This window comes from Tenrec ecaudatus, chromosome 7, assembly GCF_050624435.1.
Source record: "Tenrec ecaudatus isolate mTenEca1 chromosome 7, mTenEca1.hap1, whole genome shotgun sequence".
NCBI classification, from domain to species: Eukaryota; Metazoa; Chordata; class Mammalia; order Afrosoricida; family Tenrecidae; genus Tenrec; species Tenrec ecaudatus.
In genome coordinates, this window is record NC_134536.1 from 44,473,395 (window position 1) to 44,493,045 (window position 19,651).

The 19,651-nt window shown below is 41.0% G+C and overlaps 1 protein-coding gene across 1 annotated transcript; it reads right to left on the reverse strand.

Moving 5' to 3' along the window:
- Positions 1 to 14,569: 14,569 nt before the first annotated feature.
- On the reverse strand, positions 14,570 to 18,706 carry CENPW (centromere protein W). The gene is made up of 3 exons (XM_075554592.1): positions 18,427 to 18,706; positions 17,510 to 17,623; positions 14,570 to 14,771 (listed from the first exon to the last, which is right to left on the reverse strand). The coding sequence occupies exons 1-3, from the start codon at positions 18,550 to 18,552 to the stop codon at positions 14,745 to 14,747; spliced, it is 267 nt and encodes an 88-aa protein (XP_075410707.1). The 5' UTR covers positions 18,553 to 18,706; the 3' UTR covers positions 14,570 to 14,744.
- Between the last annotated feature and the right edge of the window lie 945 nt (positions 18,707 to 19,651).

The following is a 19,651-nucleotide window of genomic DNA, read 5'->3' on the forward strand; positions in this document are numbered from 1 at the left end:
ATGGGTATCATGATACCAAAAGGGGGTGGGGGGGAGAGAGGGTACCGATCGCAATGAATGACACATAACTACACACACCCCTCCAGGGGAAAGAGTGACAGAAACCAGAGGGGAAGGAAGACAGCGGTCTGTGTAAGATATGAAAATAATAACAATCTATTATCTATTAAGGGGCAAGGAGGGTGGGAGGAGACGGAAAAATATTGATTCCAAGAGCTCAATAGAAAGTAAATGTCAGAGGGAGGGGAAAAAAAAGAGGACCTGATGCAAAGGGCTTAAGTGGAGAGCAAATGCTTTGAGAATGATTGGGGCAGGGAATGTATGGATGTGCTTTATACAATTGATGTATGTATATGTATGGACTGTGATAAGAGTTGTATGGGTCCCTAATAAAATGTAAAAAAAGAAAAGAAGAGGAAAAAAATGATTAGGGCAAAGAATGTACAGATGTGCTTTATACAATTGATGTATGTATATGTATGAACTGTGATAAGAGTTGTATGAGCCCCTAATAAATTGTTTAAAAAAATAAAATAAAACTACAAAAAAAATAAATTTAAAAAAAAGAAAGTAAATGTCTAAAAAAAAGAATGATGGCAATATATGTACTGATACAATTGATACAATTGTCTGATACAATTGATGTATGGATTGTCATAGGAGTTGTAAGAGACCCCAATAGAATAATAGAATGATCTTTAAAAAGAAACGTGTAGGCTGTAGAATGAAGGGTATTATTGCTGATATCAGATGGATCTTGGCTGAGAGCAAAGACTATGAGAAGGATTGAGCTTGCACAGGCTTTCAACTCTGTGCATCAGAATAAAATATGGACAGCATTGCTAAGAAACGGAATTACTGAATGCGTAATTAAGCTCACACGGGAGCTTTGCCTAGACCAAGAACAATCATTGTGCCAGAAGACAGGGATACTGCATGGCATATAACTAGGAGAGGCGTGTGTCAGCGTCGTATCCTTTCACCACACATATTCAATGTGTATGCTGAGCACATAACCTGAGAAGATGAACTCCATGAAAATACAGGACATCCGCACTGGAGGAAAACTCAATAATACGCCGTGCTGTGCAGATGACACACCATGCTTTCTGAAAATGAAGAGGATTTCAAGCACTTGCAGATGAAGATCACAAGCTGTAGCCGTCAGGATGAAATACCCCGTCAGCACAAAGAACACAGAATTCCTCACAACTGTGCTTATCGGGAGCACGAAGATAAAAGGCGAAAAGATTGACCGTGTAAAGGATTTCATTCTTCTTGAATCCACAATTAATACTCACAGAAACATTAGTCAAGAAATCAAGAGACATTGTTTTGGGCAAATCAACTTACACAAGACCTCTTTAAATTGGTTAGGAAAAAAAAGCAAACATGCCCCCTTGAGGACTATGATGTGCCTCACCCGCCATAGCATTTTCAATCATATACATGTGAAAGATGGACAAATAGTAAGGCAAACCAAAGGATAGATGCCTCTGAATCATGCTACTGCTGAAGAACATAAAAAATACCATGAATTGCTAAAGAACTGGCAAATCTGTCTGAAAACTCCAAACTCATTGCCATCCAATGGGTTCCAACTCCTAGGAACCCAGTAAGGCAGGGTAGAACTACCCCTGTGTATTTCTAAGGCTGAACTCCTTATGGGAGTGTAAAGTCCACCTTCTCCCTCAGAGTGGCTGGTGGGTTTGAACTGCTTACCTTGCACTTAGCAGTCAAACACCTAACCACTAGAACACCAGACTTCTTGGGGAAAAGTATAGTCAAAATGCTCCTTAGGAATCAGGATAATGGAATTTTGTCTCAGGCCTCCAGAGCAGTTGTCTGGAGGGACTCGTGCCCGAAGAAGGACAACATGCTTGGAAAGTAGAAGACCAGCAAAAAAGAAGACCCTCAATGAGATGATTGACACAGGCGCTGCAGCAAAGGAAACAAACCTAGCAGTAACTGTGAGGACTGTGCAGGATCGAGAGTACTTTATGCTGGTCACATGGGGTCGCTAGGAGTTGGAACTGACTCTAAAGCCCCTAACAGCAGCCTAGTGTAGAACCGGTGTCAGTGTGTGAAAGTGACTGGAGCAGTGGTTGAAGTCTAGAATAATAAAGAACCTTTTATTCTTCACTGATATTTCAGGATTGAGCTAGTCACATAGAACGTAACCAATAAAGTTCATGAATAAAGCAATGGAATGTATTTATTATATACCTGGAATCCATTCCAGACATTTACTTCACACCATGCTAGACGACCCTAATGTCAAGGCATTTGTTCAGAGCGGCCAGCTTTTGCTCCAGTGCTGATGAATATGACCGTCTGTTGCCAGTTGCGCTCTACTAAATTAATTATCCAGAAAGCAACATCCCCAGGCCCCAAACCACACCTATCTTTGCTTGTCATCAATTCAGATAGCATTCTGTCGCTCTGATTAGTCATTGCTCAGATATTACAAGAAAGTACATATCTGATGGGCACCCATGGAAAATTCCTCTTTACCGTCTTATAATGGTTTAATTTGATCATGGTTTGTATTTAAAGAGCTGCTGGCTTTGCAATTACTAAAAAAAAAAAAGGCCTTATTGAAAATTCTATCAGCCCTTGAAAAATGTATCTCCTGTATAGCCCTCTGCACTCTCCCTGCATAATTCTTACTCTTACTCCCTCCATCTCTATAATGTCTTCTTTATTACTTAGCTTTTATAACCCAGGAAAAAGCCTAGCTACTTCTTGGAGACCCTCAGGAACCCAGAAACATCTTCCATTCCTTAGACTTCCCACAATAATTAAGGTCTAGGCCACTAAGCTGGCGATGTGGTAGCTGGTCCCAAGAGAGCCCCTAAAAATGCTCTTCAATTCACATCGAGAGGCAGAGCTCATTACTCCCACCCTGTTGACTTCCCCCACCCCATCCCACCCCCAAAATCTAGGCTGGCCTTGTGACTTCCCACCAACAAAATGTAGTGAAAATGGATATCCTGAGATTTCTGATCTCCGCACTTGAGGTACTACAAAGGTCCCCTTTCTACCTCTGGGAGTCGTCCCTGATTAAGAAGCCCAGAGTGCCTTACTGCAGAAAGAGTCCACCGAAAGAGGTCCTGGACATAGAAAAGCCATATGGGAGAGCTCTGCAGCCCCAGGCGTGTGGGTGAAGAAGTTACATGGGCATTCTAACACGCCTATCATCTGACTGCGGAGGTAGGAGAGACTTGTCAAAAAACCAGATCAACTGCCTAGCTGAATCGCAGCCAACCCACAGTTATGAGAAATAATAAAATCGCACATTAAAAAAAAGACATTAAGTTTTAGGATGCGTTGCTATGTAGCAATAAATAATCAAAACAGGCAGTCATGTTAGAAGCATACATTTTTATAGCTGGAACAGATTTTAAATATTAATAAACGGTCCTGCATCATCAGTTATCCTCTGCTCACATTATAAACTTCATAAGGGTAAGAAATATATTTTAATGGTTTAAAAAATACCTTTCCTTTCATTATTTCAGTGTAATTCCCTAAAAAATAGTACATACTGAAATAATATTTATTATCATGTCCACAGATTAAATACTTTATGGGGCCATGTAGCTTCTTTTGGCTCTTGAAATCTTTGGAATAAAGCTAATTTTGTTATAAAACTATATCAATTTTTATGAAAAATACCTGAGAGCTATATCATTAGTTTCAGATCATTTATATCTTATAGCTATAATATTTTTCATATGTGAAGTACTGTATATTTAACTCTACTATAATAAAAAGAGAATATTATTACTTTGAGCCCTCATGTAGAAAACAAAAAATAAAAATAACTTGGTTACATCTCGAAGTAAAGTAACATTTAAAATTCCAAATGACTAAGAGTACATTTTATTACTTGGACTATCCCAAGGCACTTTAGAAGACTTCTGTGAGTAACAATGGGATGACCGCATTACCAGAAAGGGCATTAGCAAAAGTTTACTGCTGGTTCTTTCGGCACTTGTTCAGTGATTTTATCTTCTGGCTACTTTAATTTCTTCAACTTCACTAGAGGCTTATGCAGAAAGTATTTCAAATAACCACATATTTCCAATACCTCATTCTAAAAACTTTCAGAAATATTTCTCCAATTATCTTTAGTTTTACACATTTTCACTGTCATCACATAAAACATTGAGAAAAAAGCCTACCAGGTGTACTTGATAATCTATTTTGGTGTGTCTATGTTGTATTAAAAATTGTTATAAGTATATAGGCTATTCATTTTCTTTGAATATTTCCCTTCATCTGGAAGCAGAGAGAATAAATGGTGTGAAAAAATTAAATATAATTAAAGATATTAAAAGTTAAAGGTTTGGGTGGGGCACACCACTGAGAAAAGCACTTAATAGAACACAAGGGGAGAATATGCCCGGAACGATGTTCCTATTTGGACACTTTTGACCTAGTTTCTACCTAGCGCTGGTGACCCAGGCCGTGTGCTATTGGCAACTGGGACTCAGATTCTTTCCTTTCGAGATGCACAACCCACTTCATAAGCCACACCTCTTTACCTCTGTTTACTTGTAGAAGATTTAAGAAATTGAAATACCTCTTTGAACTTAAAGCTGAAATTCTCTAGTGAGAAAAGAAACGTGGGCACCATGCCAAGGTTAGGAAATTGGTGGTCCTTAGTTTGGGGCTTGTTTCAGATCTCTTACTTTAAAGGGGCCCCAAGGAAGAGTGACCCACGACCATCAGGTTTGCTGTTTTCACAGAGTCTCTGCTTACTTTGTGAGGTGTGTTCATCTAGCAGGCATGGTTCTGCCTTTGTAAATGCGTGTTACTGAAGTTTGGCCATATCCCAACCCTCATGATCAATGTCACTAGTGTCCAGTCACTTCAGTTCTGAATCTGTGTAAGTCAACAATTTACATATTGCAGTTTAAAAGATGTCTCACACATGTATACATTCTTTTTCTCAACAGTGTTTTAAATTCTCTACCTTTGACTAAGATAACAATATTCTCAACAAAATTATCTTATGCTCCAGTTATGAATTATATTACACTCCAATAAAATGATCATATTATCTGTGAATGAAAGACATATATAAACTGTAGATATGAGTGGATTATGAGTTCTCCCTTAATCATAGCCCTAATGTAAGAACAATTAGTTCTTATAACATGGCCCTAATTGGAACTTGTCTTCTTTGAAGACACTATTGGAGCTATGGGTGTTATCAGATTTGGCTTGGCTATCTACAAGAACAGCATCTGAGATCTGAAAGACTTGTTTTAAAACATGCAGCCTTCTATGTGAAGTCATCTAAGTACACATGGTAGAAGCACACTAGTCTGTGTGATCTAAGGATTGTAAATAATAAAATCCAAACCTGGAGGAGAGAATAGTATCATAGCTTAAATTCTAAACACTCAGTTTGTGGAATGCTATAAATTACAGGGAAAGCCCCAAATCCATTTTTAGGGTCCCGACATAGATGAAGGGTCTAGTATATACCCTCTGACCATAGTCTAGGCATGTAGATAGCATGAAGATCAGACAGTATTGTAAAGTGGATTTTAGCAGGTATAGTTAGGCTAAAATATAACACCTTGTCACTTGATCTCACTTTTAACTCATTTTAAATTTATTCCAGTTTTTTTTTTTTTTGCTTTCTTTTCTATTGAGGGTTTTTTGTTGTATTGTATTTGTCATTGTTCTTGAGGCTGTTACTGGGTCCCTTTTTGTTTGCTTGCTTTTGTCTTTGTTTTGTATGTTTTTTGGTATAAATTCATACATAGTAAATCTATAGCCACATCAACTCAGTAATTTCATAGGGCCATGGATGATGCAATGGAGAATACTGTGGCTTGGGTCAGGAGCACCTTAGTCCTCAAAGAAACATTCTTATTCTTCAATACTCTAAAGAAGTCTTGTGCAGAAGAACTACCCAATACATCTTTTGATCTCCTGACTGCTGCCTCCATGAATGTTGAGGATTCAAGTAAGATAAAATCCTTCACAACCTCAACCTTTTTTCCTGTCATATCTCCTATTGGTCCAGCTGTGAGGATTTTTATCTTCCTTACATTGAGTTGTAATCCATACTGGAGGCTGCAATCCTTGTTCCTTATCAGCAAGCGCTTCAAGTCCTCCTCACTTTCAGCAAGCAGGGTTGTCATCTGCATACCACAGACCTGATGCTGCATCATACCATCCAGATTCTCAGATTATTTTATCAACATATAAATTGAATAAATATGGTGGTAGGATAGAGCCTGATGCACACCTTTGCTGATTTTAAACCATACAGCATTTCCTTGTTCTCTTTGCACAATGGCCTCTCGATCCATGTACAAGTTCCAAGTGAGCACAATGACATGTTGCAGCATTCCCATTCTTCTTGAGGTTATCCACAGTTAATTATGGTCTACACAGGCAGTAGAATGCCTTTGCATAGTCAATAAAACATGTGGGCACTTGAACTGTGGTGGAGAATACTGAAAGTACCGTGGACTGCTGAAAGGAGAAATAGATCAGTATTGGAACAAATAAGGTAGTGGCCCTTAGAGGCAAGGATGGCTAGACTCTTACATACTTTAAGCATATTGTCAGAAGAGGCCAGACCCTGGAGAAGGACCTATTTGGTAATATGGAAGGGCAGTGAAAGAGGAAGGCTCAACAAGATGGATTGACACAGGAGCTGCGTTAATGGGCTCAGGCAGAGGAACAATTGTGAAGATGGCGCAGGACTACGCAGTGTTTCGGTTGTGCACAGGGTCATAATGGGTCAAAGCTAACTCAATGGCGCATAAGAACAGGGGCCCGGAAGGGACTGCTGGGAGGAAAGAGGGGACAATGAGTACAAGGGGGGAAATATTCTAAAGTTGATTGTGGTAATGATCACACAACTCTTAAGATGATTGAACTATTGAATTGTTATATCTCAATAGAACGTCAAAAAATTAAGTCAAAGGTTTCAAAGTGGACTGCAGAGCTCTTTTAAAATTATTTGAAACCATGTATGATACTTTCAAGACTTATAAATTGGTGCTCAAAGTGCATGTATTTTCTTGCTAATGTAATCTGGATGCTCTGGCTATACAATCAGGTGTGGGTAGGGTTTCAAGATAATGTTAACACAAGGAAATATCCAGATTCAGTATAGCACCTATCCGAATTCTACCTTGCAGGGCTGGATAGGACAGAGGCTGTACACTGGTACATATGAGGGCTGGAGGTACAGGGAATCCAGGGTGGATGATACCTTCAGGACCAAGGGTGTGAGGGACGATGCTGGGAGAGTGGAGGGTGAGTGGGTTGGAAAGGGGGAACTGATTACAAGGATCCACATGTGACCTCCTCCCTGGGAGAGGGACAGCAGAGAAGGGGGGAAGGGAGACTCCGGATAGGGCAAGATATGACAAAATAACGATGTATAAATTACCAAGGGCACATGAGGGAGGGGGGAAAGGGGAGGGAGAGGGGGAAAAAAAGGGAGCCTGATGCAAGGGGCTTAAGTGGAGAGCAAATGCCTTGAGAATGATTGGGGCAGGGAATGTATGGATGTGCTTTATACAATTGATGTATGTATATGTATGGATGGTGATAAGAGTTGTATGAGTCCCTAATAAAATGTAAAAAAAGAAAAGAGGAGAAAAAAATGAAAAAAAAAAAGAGAAATCATCTGAAAACAATAAAAATAATCAAATTTAAAAAAAGAATTGACACAATATAGCAAGGTTTAGATTTTATAAAATCTGGGGGGGGGTTAGAAATGGTTAAAGCAACTTTTCTGTCAGATGTCTATTCCGCATCTGGTTCTCTTTACCTTAGTAATAGATTATTGATTGTACTCAGTCAGCCAGAGCACTGTCAGAAAGAGCCACTTCTCACTACTTTCCTGCTTTTTTGTTTTGTTCTCTAGAATGAACACAAAAGCACTATGGAAAGATGCAGTTATTTTCTTGAAATGATGTAGCTGTCCATGAGAACAAACTTCCAACCCCCCAAATTGATCAGAAATAGAAAAAGACTGGACAGCAATGGCATTTTCCTTTTTCATAAACTGCCTTATTTGATATTTTCGTTACTTCACATCTTAACATTGCAGACAAGTCTCTAATTGGTGTGGTTCGTTGCCATTGAGTAGGCATCGGCTCATGGTGGTTTATGTGTCAAAGGACAAACACTGCTGGATCAGCACCAGCTTCATAATCTTTGCTGTTTGTGCAGATTATTGCAGTCGCCATTTCAATCTATTATTTCACAGATTTCCCTTTCACTTATCCTCTACTTCACCAAATATGTTCTTAACGAGCAAGTGATCTTTCCTGATGACATGCCAAAGGTAAGCGAGACAGTCTCCCTCTACGATGAATTTGTTTATTCTCCTGCAATTCAATATTCACTAACACAATTCAAATGTGTCAATTCTCCTTGATCTTTCTTGTTTCCCTATCCAATCTTCACATGCATATGAGGCAATGGTTTATGTCAGATGTGTGTTAGTCACCAAAGTGACATCTTTGCTGGCTAACATTTAAAAGAAGTGTTTTGCAGATTTTTTCGGTGCACTATGTCATTTGGTTTCTTGAGGGGATGATGTATCACCTAAGTAGAATAGGATCCTGAATAACTCCAATGTCTTCAACAGTTTACACGATGTTGTTTACTCTTCCAGTTGTGGGGATTGTTGTTTTCTATAACTTTAATTGTAATACATATTGAAGGCTCCAGGCTAGCCCAACTCTAAACTAGTGCTTCAAGTTCTCCGTAGTAAGTAAAGTTGCTTCATCTGCTTAACCATCTTCCTCCAAACCTGATCCTCTTTGCAGTCTGGCTTCTTGGACTACTGGCTTAACATAGATTGGATGTATAAGGTTAAAGGCTACAACGCTTCCATATGCCTTCTCCAACTTGAAGCACACACCATCCCTCTTATTCTCTTCAAACAATTGCCTCTTGGTATAGGTCTGCACAATTAAATATTCTGGAATTCCTACTCTTCACCATGCTATCCACATGTTATAATTCACACATTATAATGCTTTCATGGTTTGAATTAAAATTGCATTTCATCAGTTTCTACTCTCGCAGCGACGTGACATTATTTGTTGACGCATCTATCTATAGACTTTGCAGCTCCCCTACAGTGACTGAGAGCACGCAAACTAGGTGTAGAGGACCCTAACTCGGGTCTGTTTGGCCACTCTCTGGGGTACGTACGTGAGCCATTTCAGAAACAAGAGGAATCCTTTAACAGTCAAGAAAAAAAGAGCAATACAAGATCCCTGCCTGCAGTGGCAGAGGCGACCCCGATGCTACTGCACTTAGACGAGCGGTTCTCAATTTGTGGGTCGCAACCCCTTTGGGGGTCAAACAACCCTTTCACAGGGGTCATCTCCAAGCGGTCTGCCCACATGCAGATACACCCACATACGAGCACCCGGTGTGAAGACTGTTACACATGTTACACCGTACTTCAAGACAAAATTTCATTTATTTTTAATTAGAAATAATATTTCACAATGTGTAATTACATATTGCTTTTGGGATTAATCACTATGCTTTGTGTTCACTTTGTAACCATGAAAATACATAATGTACATCAGACGTTAACATTATGATTCATATCAGTAGCAAAATTACAGTTATGAAGTAGCAATGAAAATAATTTCATGGTTGGGGTCACCACCTGAGGGACTGTATTAAAGGGTCATGAGATTAGGGAGGTTGAGAACCACTGACTTAGACCATGAGCCAGAGCAAAGGAGTAATTCCAAACCCATAAAACAGAATGGTGGGTGGGCTTCCAGACCCACCGAAAAAGGCAGAGAGCAAGGGACCACCTGACTGAGAAACCAAGGATAAGAGACACGCCTGACAGCATGGTTGAAGAGACAATACAGGGAAAAAAGACCCAATACTTAATATTTCGCAATGTTAATTTCTCTTGTAACTCCCATCATCATGATATCGTCTGAGTTGTGTGGCCATTGCAACAAATTATCAAACTCAGCAGAGAAGTAGAAGGCTGTGGGAGGAACGATTGGTGTCAGACAGGTAAAGAAGGATGTACTATGGAGGTGTGTTTGACCCTTGCTTAGTGTATGGCACTAGGGAAGTCAGAGGCCAGATACATCCACCTCCATTGCTGTTTATTGGAAACTCAATGAGGGAAAAACTTTCCAAACAGTGGTGTTCAAGCAACTAAATATTCAGACCCCCCCCAAAAGCAACTTTGGCCTAAACCTCATGACTTACATATATAAAAATTAAATTAAAAAGGATTGGATACTTAAATGCAAAACATAAAACCATAAAATGTTTAGGTCTAAGAAAAAGTCTTAGGAGCCACAGCTTAGTAAAGAAGTTATAAATATTTCACCAAAAGCACAATCAATAAAAGAAAAAAGTTAAACTAGGCCACATCAACAGAAATTTTTGAGCTGTGACTTTTAAGAGTTAAAAAAGCAAGCACAAGGTGGGATGAAAACATTTCCAAACCAAAGGTCTCATATCTAGAATAGAAAAAGAACTCTTAAAAAAGAAATAACCGAATTAGAAAAATAGGCAAAGATTTTATTTTAATTGTTCTTGAAGCAATTCTGACTCATGACAGCCCTGTGACAGAATAGCACTGTGCTCCAGAGAATTTCCAATGGTTGACTTTTTAGAAGTAGATTTCCAGGGCAAGCAGATTTCCAATATTTCAGTCCCAGCCAAGCACAGTATATGCTTGTGCCAACAAGCAAAGGTAGAAGTCGAAGGTTTAAGCCATTGCACCAAAGCTCTTTAAAGAAAATATACTGACTGCAAATAAGCATATGAAAATATGTTCAACATGGTTAGCATTATAAAAATGCAACTTAAAATCAGTTACCAATACATATCTATAAAAACAGCTAAAACATAAATTAGCAACAGTATCAAATGTTTACATATGCCACAGGTTTCTCATATTGCTAATGTGAATGCAAGATGGTATAGCCACAGGAAAGTAGTCTGGCAGGTTCTCTTAAAAATAAACATGGAATCCAGACTTTCTGGACCTTAGGAGGCTGAGGGAACCATTGAGACTATAGCCCTGAGACATCAGTTATGCTTTGAAGTTTCTGAAAATCAAGACTTATCTGCCTGTGAACCATGCTCTTTGAAATTATCAAATAACAGCGATTTGAAAGAACTTCAGAGGCAGTGTTAAGTACCTTTCCGTCTGGCCTCAACCTCATGGGACAGAACACTGTTCATCCTCAGCTATCCTCAGTCATTGCCACGGATGAGCCCATTGTTGCAGCCACTGTCAATCTATCTCGTTAGTTTAGCTGGCCGCCTTCTGATTTACCAAGCATGAAGTCCTTCTTCTAATATAGATTTGTCCATTCTTCTAGAAAGCCATAATATATTCTTCACCAAGCACTACAATGATGGATCGAACGCTTTTTTCATTGTCCAGCGTGTCCATGCACAGGAGACAGTGGAAACTACCATAGGTTGAGTCAGAGTCCCTTACCCTCAGTGACATCTTTGCTTTTTAACACGTTACCTGATTTCTTGACTGATGTATCCAGAGACGGGGATTGTGGATTTAAGTAAAATGGAGTATTTCACAACTTCAACCATGTCTATATTGACCCAGTTGACGGTTGTTTCTTTGTGAGATATCTTGCCTGTTTTATGTGAGTGCTTTTCCTGTCAGTGGCATGTGCGTTGCTGTGATGCTGGAAGCAATTTCAAATATCAAGTCGTCAAGGCTAGACAGGTCTAAACGGGCCTTCCATATTAAAATAGAATGAGGAGAACCTAGAGCTGTACCCCTCCCGGCATCCCAATCAGAAGTTAGCCAGTGGAAACCTCACAGATAGCAGAGGAACACTGTGCTAGAGCGCTGGAAGAGGAACCTTTCGGGTCAGAGACCCTCAAAACACAGAGGGAAAGAGCCACCTCCTTAACGTAGACTTCAGTGACTTAGAATAACTTTCATGACCTTCAAAGCTTTCCAGATCTTGTTAACGTAGCGCAATGCACAATGAGAAGAAACAGCTGTAAACAAGGGCAGCAAGGTCACTGCAATTAGGGAGGAAAAATAAGAAAAAGAGGGTGATACTGGTAACACAATTCAAAGAGCATAATCAACCACACTGAATTGTACAAGCAGCAAATGTTGGACTGGTGTATATTCTGCTGTGTATCTACTCAACAAATTATGTTCTTACCACCCAGTCCAGCAATAGCACTCTAAGCATCTGTCCCAAAGAAATACAAACCCAGGTCCACACAAAAATGAGTACATATTTGTCCACAGAAGTTTTATTTCTAATATAAAAAGAATCCCTGGAAACATCCAGAGCAATTCTCAGTAGGTCTGTGTACAGTTATACAAACTGCGGCAGCGCACACCACGGCAGCTACTCAGTAATAAAAGCAACAGCGAGCACATGGCAACTCAGGTGGGTCTCAAAGGCATTAGGCTAAGTGGAAATTCAGCCACGATGCATTAGATCCAACAATTCCACTGCTAACATGCTAAAAAATCCTCGAATGAGATAGAGATTACTGTTGGCAAGGGCTAGGGATGGTGGCCAGAGCGGTGGTGGTGAGGGGTGGGGGTAGCACTCCTTGTCACTATGAAAGGGTAACACAAGGAAGATTTCTGTGGTAACAGAATGCTATGGTATTGGTAGTGATAAGACCTACTTATGTGCTAAAATCATCAGTTTAAAAGCATCAGCTGCTCCAAGGGAGAAAAACAAGGTTTTTACTCCTCTATAGTCTCAGAAATCCACAGGGGCGCTTCAACGTTTTCGAGGGTCACCACTAGTTGGAATCGGCTTGATGGTAGTGAGCTGAGTTGATCCACACATTGTGTCAATGTAAAATCCTCGTTTTGATACTGTACTATAATTTATAATTATGCAAGGTATAATCACCAGTGGAAACTGAGATACATAAAATCTGTCTTTCAAATCATTTCAAAATTTTAAAAGTAAAACTAATTTTAAAACTACTGGATTTGATAATGAAATTTCTAAAGGATGCCCTAAAATGGTTCTCACTGTGCCCTCCTAAAGCCACGGTCCCTTAAACAGTTCCTTGAGCTGTGAACCCCCAACCATAAAATCATTTTCATTGCTACTTCATCACTGTAATTTTGCTACTGCCATGAATCAGATGACACCTGTGAAAGGGTCGTTCGATCCCCAAAGAGATCACGACCCACAGGTTGAAAACTGCTGCCTTAGAAGGAAAATAAAGGCACCCAATAAATGTGGGCGTTGACAAAATACAAGTTTTCCCCTTAATGTTGGAGAAATTATGGTTTGTTTTGGAAAGGCAGAAAGGAGATATATATATAAATATATATATATAGTGGGGGAAATGGGTGGGGTGTTTTCACATGGAGAAATTTCATCAAGACTCTCCTGGGAGAGGGAGATGGTGCCCTACCAAGTCACTGCACTGAGTATGTTGCTCTGATGGTGGAAGTTGGCTTTCATGTACTTCTCTGAGAATCCAGTGAACTGGATTTTCAAATTTCACGAGAAAAGTCAAATTCCACTTGGGATAGCAAGGGTTTCAGGGAAATGTAGTCCCAAGATATTGACATTCTGCACATGCTCAGTGCATATTTCCACCTTTTCTCCCATGCCCTACCACATTGCGCCCTAAAACATTTCATAAACGTGATCCTTTATGCGATCAGGGAAAAAGATCTTTTTCTGTACCTACTTCTTGCTTACATAGTATACCATCACCCTAACGAGTAGAAATCTCTCCATCTATTCTACACTAAAGGGAGCAAGTTCTTTCAGGTAGAGATGCTGGACTTAAGAATCCCTGAGAGAGGGAAATGGTGCCCCATCAAGACATCACGATGGCTGGCACTTCCCTCGGGATTTACTTTTAAAACTAGGTAGCTAGGTTTTGAAAAAAAAAATGTTGAGTAATTGTTTTAAGAACATAATGATAAATAGAACTGCTTATGTGAAGGCATTAACAAACTAACACTAATACTTGTAATATACTTAGATTTGTTTGCATGTTATCTTTCTTTGGAGAGTAATTCCACAGGTAGATTTGGTTAAAGTCTAAATATATACATATATACTTAATTCTACACATTTTTTTCAAAGTGCACCCAGTTCTCATTATCTTATCGTTAGGTTCTAAATGCTACCTCATTATTAATACTAAATTAATTTTATTACATGAAAATGGCAGATAGCCGCATCAAATAACAAAATGGGAGGTGACTACATCATTACGTAACTGCCAAACCACTGAGAACCACGGCCCAGTCAAGCTGACACGTAATCTTAACCAGTACAGCCCGTGTTATTAGCTGTTATTAGCACGTCACATCTGGGCATTCACCACCGCCAAACAGACATGATCAATGAACAAAATATTAAGATAGCTATGTTTACTACTGTCATAACTGCAAAGGGTAGGTGAGATCTAGCTGGTGAGGGCAGAGAAGGCATCTAAAATTAAGCTTACATATAGCGTACAGAAAATATGCGCAACAACAAAAGGAAAGCAAATGGACAAGACTACGTAAACTAAAGCACAGTGACACAAAATGTTTGAATTTATGTGTTTACTTGAGACATTGAAATATTAGTAAAATAAAATACACATATACATACATCTAGCCAACAGTTAAGCGATCTACAATACTAAGTAGACATGTGAAAGTCATTTCGCCTCCTGTGAGCATCTAAAACAGTAAGAGTTTCCAAGAAGGTGTTCTTGGACTTCTAACCTCTGCTCTTCTTCAGGATCACCTGGGAGGGAGCAAAAGAACATGCGTGTCACACACATGGCAAATAGACTGCTCCTGTAGAAAATCAAGCAAACCGTTAACAAAAGGATAAGGCGTCCTATGTGCACAATATGCAAACATCAAATTGGAAGATGAGTAGGGAATATGGTGCCTATAGTCTCCTTCTCTCAATGAATGTCAAACATTTCTGGACTCTCAAACCTAGTTAAATTTGCAGTTGGCAGGGAAGCACAAAGCTGTGAGCCACCAGGGATGCTTCCAGCAACCCCAACGCAGCACAAATCCACTGGGGCATCACATTTTTAATAACTTAGGCAGAATTCCTTGGGGAATTAGTCATCACCATGCTCAACACTAGGGAGGGAGCGGAGAGAACACAGAGCACATGCGCAGAATGAAACGACCCACGGTGACCTCATTTGCTAAGAGAACCGCCCAGAGGGTTTGCTTGGCGGCTGTCATCTTTACGGAAGCACATTGCCATGCCTTCCTCCTCCAGAAGCACCAACCTTTCGGTTAGCAGAAAGCGCTTAACCGTCATACCACCAAGGCTCCTTCTCTGTTCTTCAAGATGGTAACATGAATGCTTCAAATGAAAGTATGATATCCGCAAGTGAATCTGCAAAATCCTGAGCTAAAACCATATAATGCGGATATTCAAGAAGGAATACACTTATCTATCTGACTTTTAGTGGTTGTCCATCTATTAAAACCTCAGGAACACATTTAGAAAACTCTATCCTAAGCATCATATTATTTTATACAAGGCATCATATTATATAGAAATACTAGTACTAGGCAACGTTCTCTGCTTATGCAAGAAACTTGATTAATAAGACATTGAAACAGCAAAACAAAGTTAGGAAATTAGCTAATTAACTTAATTAGGATCATTTAAAATAATCAAGAAGAAGGTAAATTTGAAATTTCCTAGGTGATAATTCTCTCTACTACCTATCAAAATAAACCACAAACTCACTGCCATTGGGTCAATGCTGACTCACAGCAACCATACAGGACAGGGTAGAACTGCCCCTGGGAATTTCCGAGACTGTAACTATGGCATTAGAAAGTCTCATGGGCCTTTCACAGTTAGCAGCCCAATGTGTAACCACCAGGCCACCGCCCACAATCCCATGAGGAGGCCGTTAGCACAGGGGTTAAGTACTCAGCTATTAACTAGCGGTTGTGGCTTGAACTCACCAGTCACTGCATAAGGGAAAGAGGTCATGGTTGCAGAGTGAATTATTTAACATGGCTCCTTTAGCCAAAATCTCTAACTCCCACCAACCAACGTTCTTCTACATGGATCTGCTAAGAAGGTGGGGAAGATACTGATAGGATTTACTTGTGAATAATTGGGAACAGGATTCCCTGGAATACCAACCTGTTCCATATTAAGTAAGCCCTCTGAGAAGGAGGAGGGATCTCATTGCCAGCAAGAGCCAGAAGTATAGTGTATCCTCTGGACCCCAAATCCCTGCCCAGTGAGCCTCCTGGATCCACAAGAAAGCTATAACAATCAGAGGACCAGCAGCAGAACCAGGAGCCAGAGCATGAAAGAGTGGCAGTTACATAATCTACTGTCGACCTGAGCAAAGTAGTGGGTCTAGCCTGTCAATCAGGCATGGCCAACGAGGCTTGTATGTGAGCACGACCTCCTGAGGATTCTGGGAACTGTCTTCCTCCCTGGAGGCGGGGCACACACTCTCCCTGCTTGACATTCCTGTTGACAAGCCACATGGAGCTACACTGTTGGAACCAGAGCCCTGAAGCTAGAGGAGTCACTGGATCCACAAGACTTTCTGCCATGGACCTTGTGATCTTCCTGCATTCAGTAGTCATTGCATGTGCTGCGTGAGTCTGAAGAGGAGTTTATGGACTGGTATCGGGCAGATGGGCTAATATCGGACTTAAGGACTTGATCTGGACTGGGATTTTTTTTTAATATACAAGTACTCTTTATGTAAAGCTCTTTCTTATACACATGGAGTCTCTCTGGATTTCTCTAGCCAACCCAGACTAACACACAAACCTATGTAAGGTTGGTTATTTTTGTTCAGGAAGCTAGCTTACAGTGTAGGGTGCCTCTGGACACTTTATTGGGGGAGCTGGGCTGGAAGCCTGGGCTGACTGCCTTCTATTGAGGCTCACAGCAGTGTCCTTTGGGGTATTTATTAGCAGACCCAAAAGAACTTGGTAACATGTCCTGACAACAACTATCCTGAGGATTTCCCACTAGCAATACAACTCCCTTAATAAACCCTTGAATCATCAATTTTGTCTGTGGGTTCTGTGTAGCCATGGCAATGGATATTAGAACCCAGACATAAAGTAAAGTGTGTTTTTTAAAACAACACAATAGTCTGCTTCTGAGAGGTTACACCTTGGAAATGCTCTGGGGCAGTTCTGGTCTGTCCAGTAGGGTTGCTTACAGTTGGAATCAACTTGACGACAGTGGCCAAAAGTTATAGTCCTACAGTCAATCAAAACGTGATTTCTTTCTAAATTGTGAAAACTCAGTGACTATAAACCTTTCCCTCAAAAATCTTTAGTATACATATAGGGGGTGGGTGGGAATCTAACCCCATAATTAAAAACCACTAACATGAAAAACCAAGCTTCAAACTCAATTCAAGGAAGCTGAATGAAGATTCAAATATGAACCATTGTTACCTTGAAATTAATTGTTCTTCAAAAAAAATGTTTGGCTCAAAAAAAGAAAAGTAAGATTTTTACCTTTGCTGCAGCCAGGATGTGTTCCTTTTTAATTATCCCACACTTCGTCTCACAAGCATTTATCCTGGACTCCTCGGCTAACCGATGAATAAATAGTAAGCAATTCAAATGAATCTTCAAAAGAGCAAATATTAAAAGGTTTTAAAACTTGACCATTGATGCTTTGAAATAATGACTTAGAATTAAAGGATCTCAAGCTGTACTGTTTCATTAAAATGAAACCTTCTCAGGACAAGCCCACAAGAGGGTTTCAAACGTCTGTGGCAAAGGGAGATTTACCATGAACTTTCTGAAGTTCACTTGTAGGAAATAAGGCTGTAGACACGGTGGACAAGAGTATGAGCAATAAGGTATAGAGCATCGCTATATAACAACCTACATAGGTCTGTCATCTGCTCATTTTCTTCAACACAAACATTCTTACCTTTTTAAAAAATATATTTAGTTTTATAAATTTGGATCTGTTAGCTTGCTCCCTTACTATAGTGTACACGCTTTTCCGGCTCCCATATTCTCCCTCTCTTTTAAACCGTTTTATTGGCATATAATTCAGAGTGGCTCTCTTGCCCTTCGCAACCACACATGAAGTACAGTGGGAAACTGTTCTCAACTGGGTTGTTGTTTTAACTAAGCGTCAGCAATATAAACTGACATGCAAACCAATCCCACTGTAGTCAGTCGCTGCCGCCGGCTCCCGTGAGTTTCAGACTGAAGCTCTTCACGGAGAAGCAAGCCGCTTCCTCCCCGGAGCCCAGAGCTTTCCGAAGCTGCCGCCACCCTGGCACGAAAGTCTACCTGGCAGTGGGCGGAAGGGGCCTAACAGGGCTCTAAATTGGGTGTGGAAGGAGAAACAACTGGGTTTCCTTTTGCCAACTCCTCCTGCCCGACGCCCAGCCCGAAAAGCAGACGACTCTCACCAGTAAGTCGCCATTCGTCTCCAGCCGCAGGTGAGGCTTCCGCAGCTTCAGGGCGCGTTTGAGGAAGCCGCGAGGCGCCCTCCGCTTGATCTTTCTCGCCCGCGGGACTGTGCTGGAGGACGTCATGCCTCCTCTCCGGGGCCGCGGCCGCGGGCAGCGAGCCGACCCTCCCGCCAGCCGAGGTGGGCAGACGACCTGGGCCCCGGCCTCTTCTCGGGGCTCCGAGACGCGGACCAGACGTTTGAATCCCCCGCCAACGCAGAGTTCCGGGCGCTCCGCAGTGACGTCACGCGGCGCACGCCCCGCCCCCTGGGAGCGCCAGGCTATGGTTGGACCAGGACGCGCGCTGACGTCAGCAGAGGGTGGAGACTTCCTCTAAGCCTGCAGTCAGCACTGGGTGTCTGGAGCTATTGCTCCTATCGTCCCCCAAAACGTTAAGAAATCGTAGAGAGGAGTTGTTCCCCCAAAGCAGCTTTACTTTTCTCCCCAAGCTCTTCCTGTGTCAACTGTGCCGGCCATCAAGTAGGTGCTTAGAAAGACATCTGTGGTGTTTTAGCAGGATCCCAACAATAATTATCTAGTAAGCATAATTTCCTGATACCAACAGTAGCACTTGGTTGCACTTTTACATAATCCATTTACTACCGTCTAAAAGCTTTCCTGGTGGAACTTTGTCGTGAGCATTGGACCAGGAAAGCGTGGAACTGCTAGCTACAGGGCCTGTGATTCCTTTTGTAGAAAACTGGCTATGTGTTCCCACAGAGATGTACAACCCCGACCACCTAAACAGTAGGGTCGCTGTGAGTTGGAATCAACTCAATGGCAGCGGGTATGGGTGTGAGACAGACCTTTTAAAACATGTCTTTACAAATATCGCTCCCTTTCATTTTAAGGACCCTTCCACTTAAACTCGCAAATCTTTCAAACAGTTCAATGCTCTTTGAAGCTTTATTTCTCTAAGTAATTAAATTCTGTCTTCCCTGGCAGCTATAAAAGCTCAGACAGTTTGTATTGTAGCAGAGGTGTGAACCACTTCATTCCTTTCCAACCCCTTGCTGATAATTAGCATTTCTAACCCAGATACACTGAATCAGAGTTACTTTAACACCAGCCCCAGGTGATTCTTAAGGATGTCCCCACACACACACACATCCCACCCCTGCATGAACCAGTTAGAATGCTGGCTTGCAGGACCTCGATTACAGACCCCAGATTTTATGGCTCG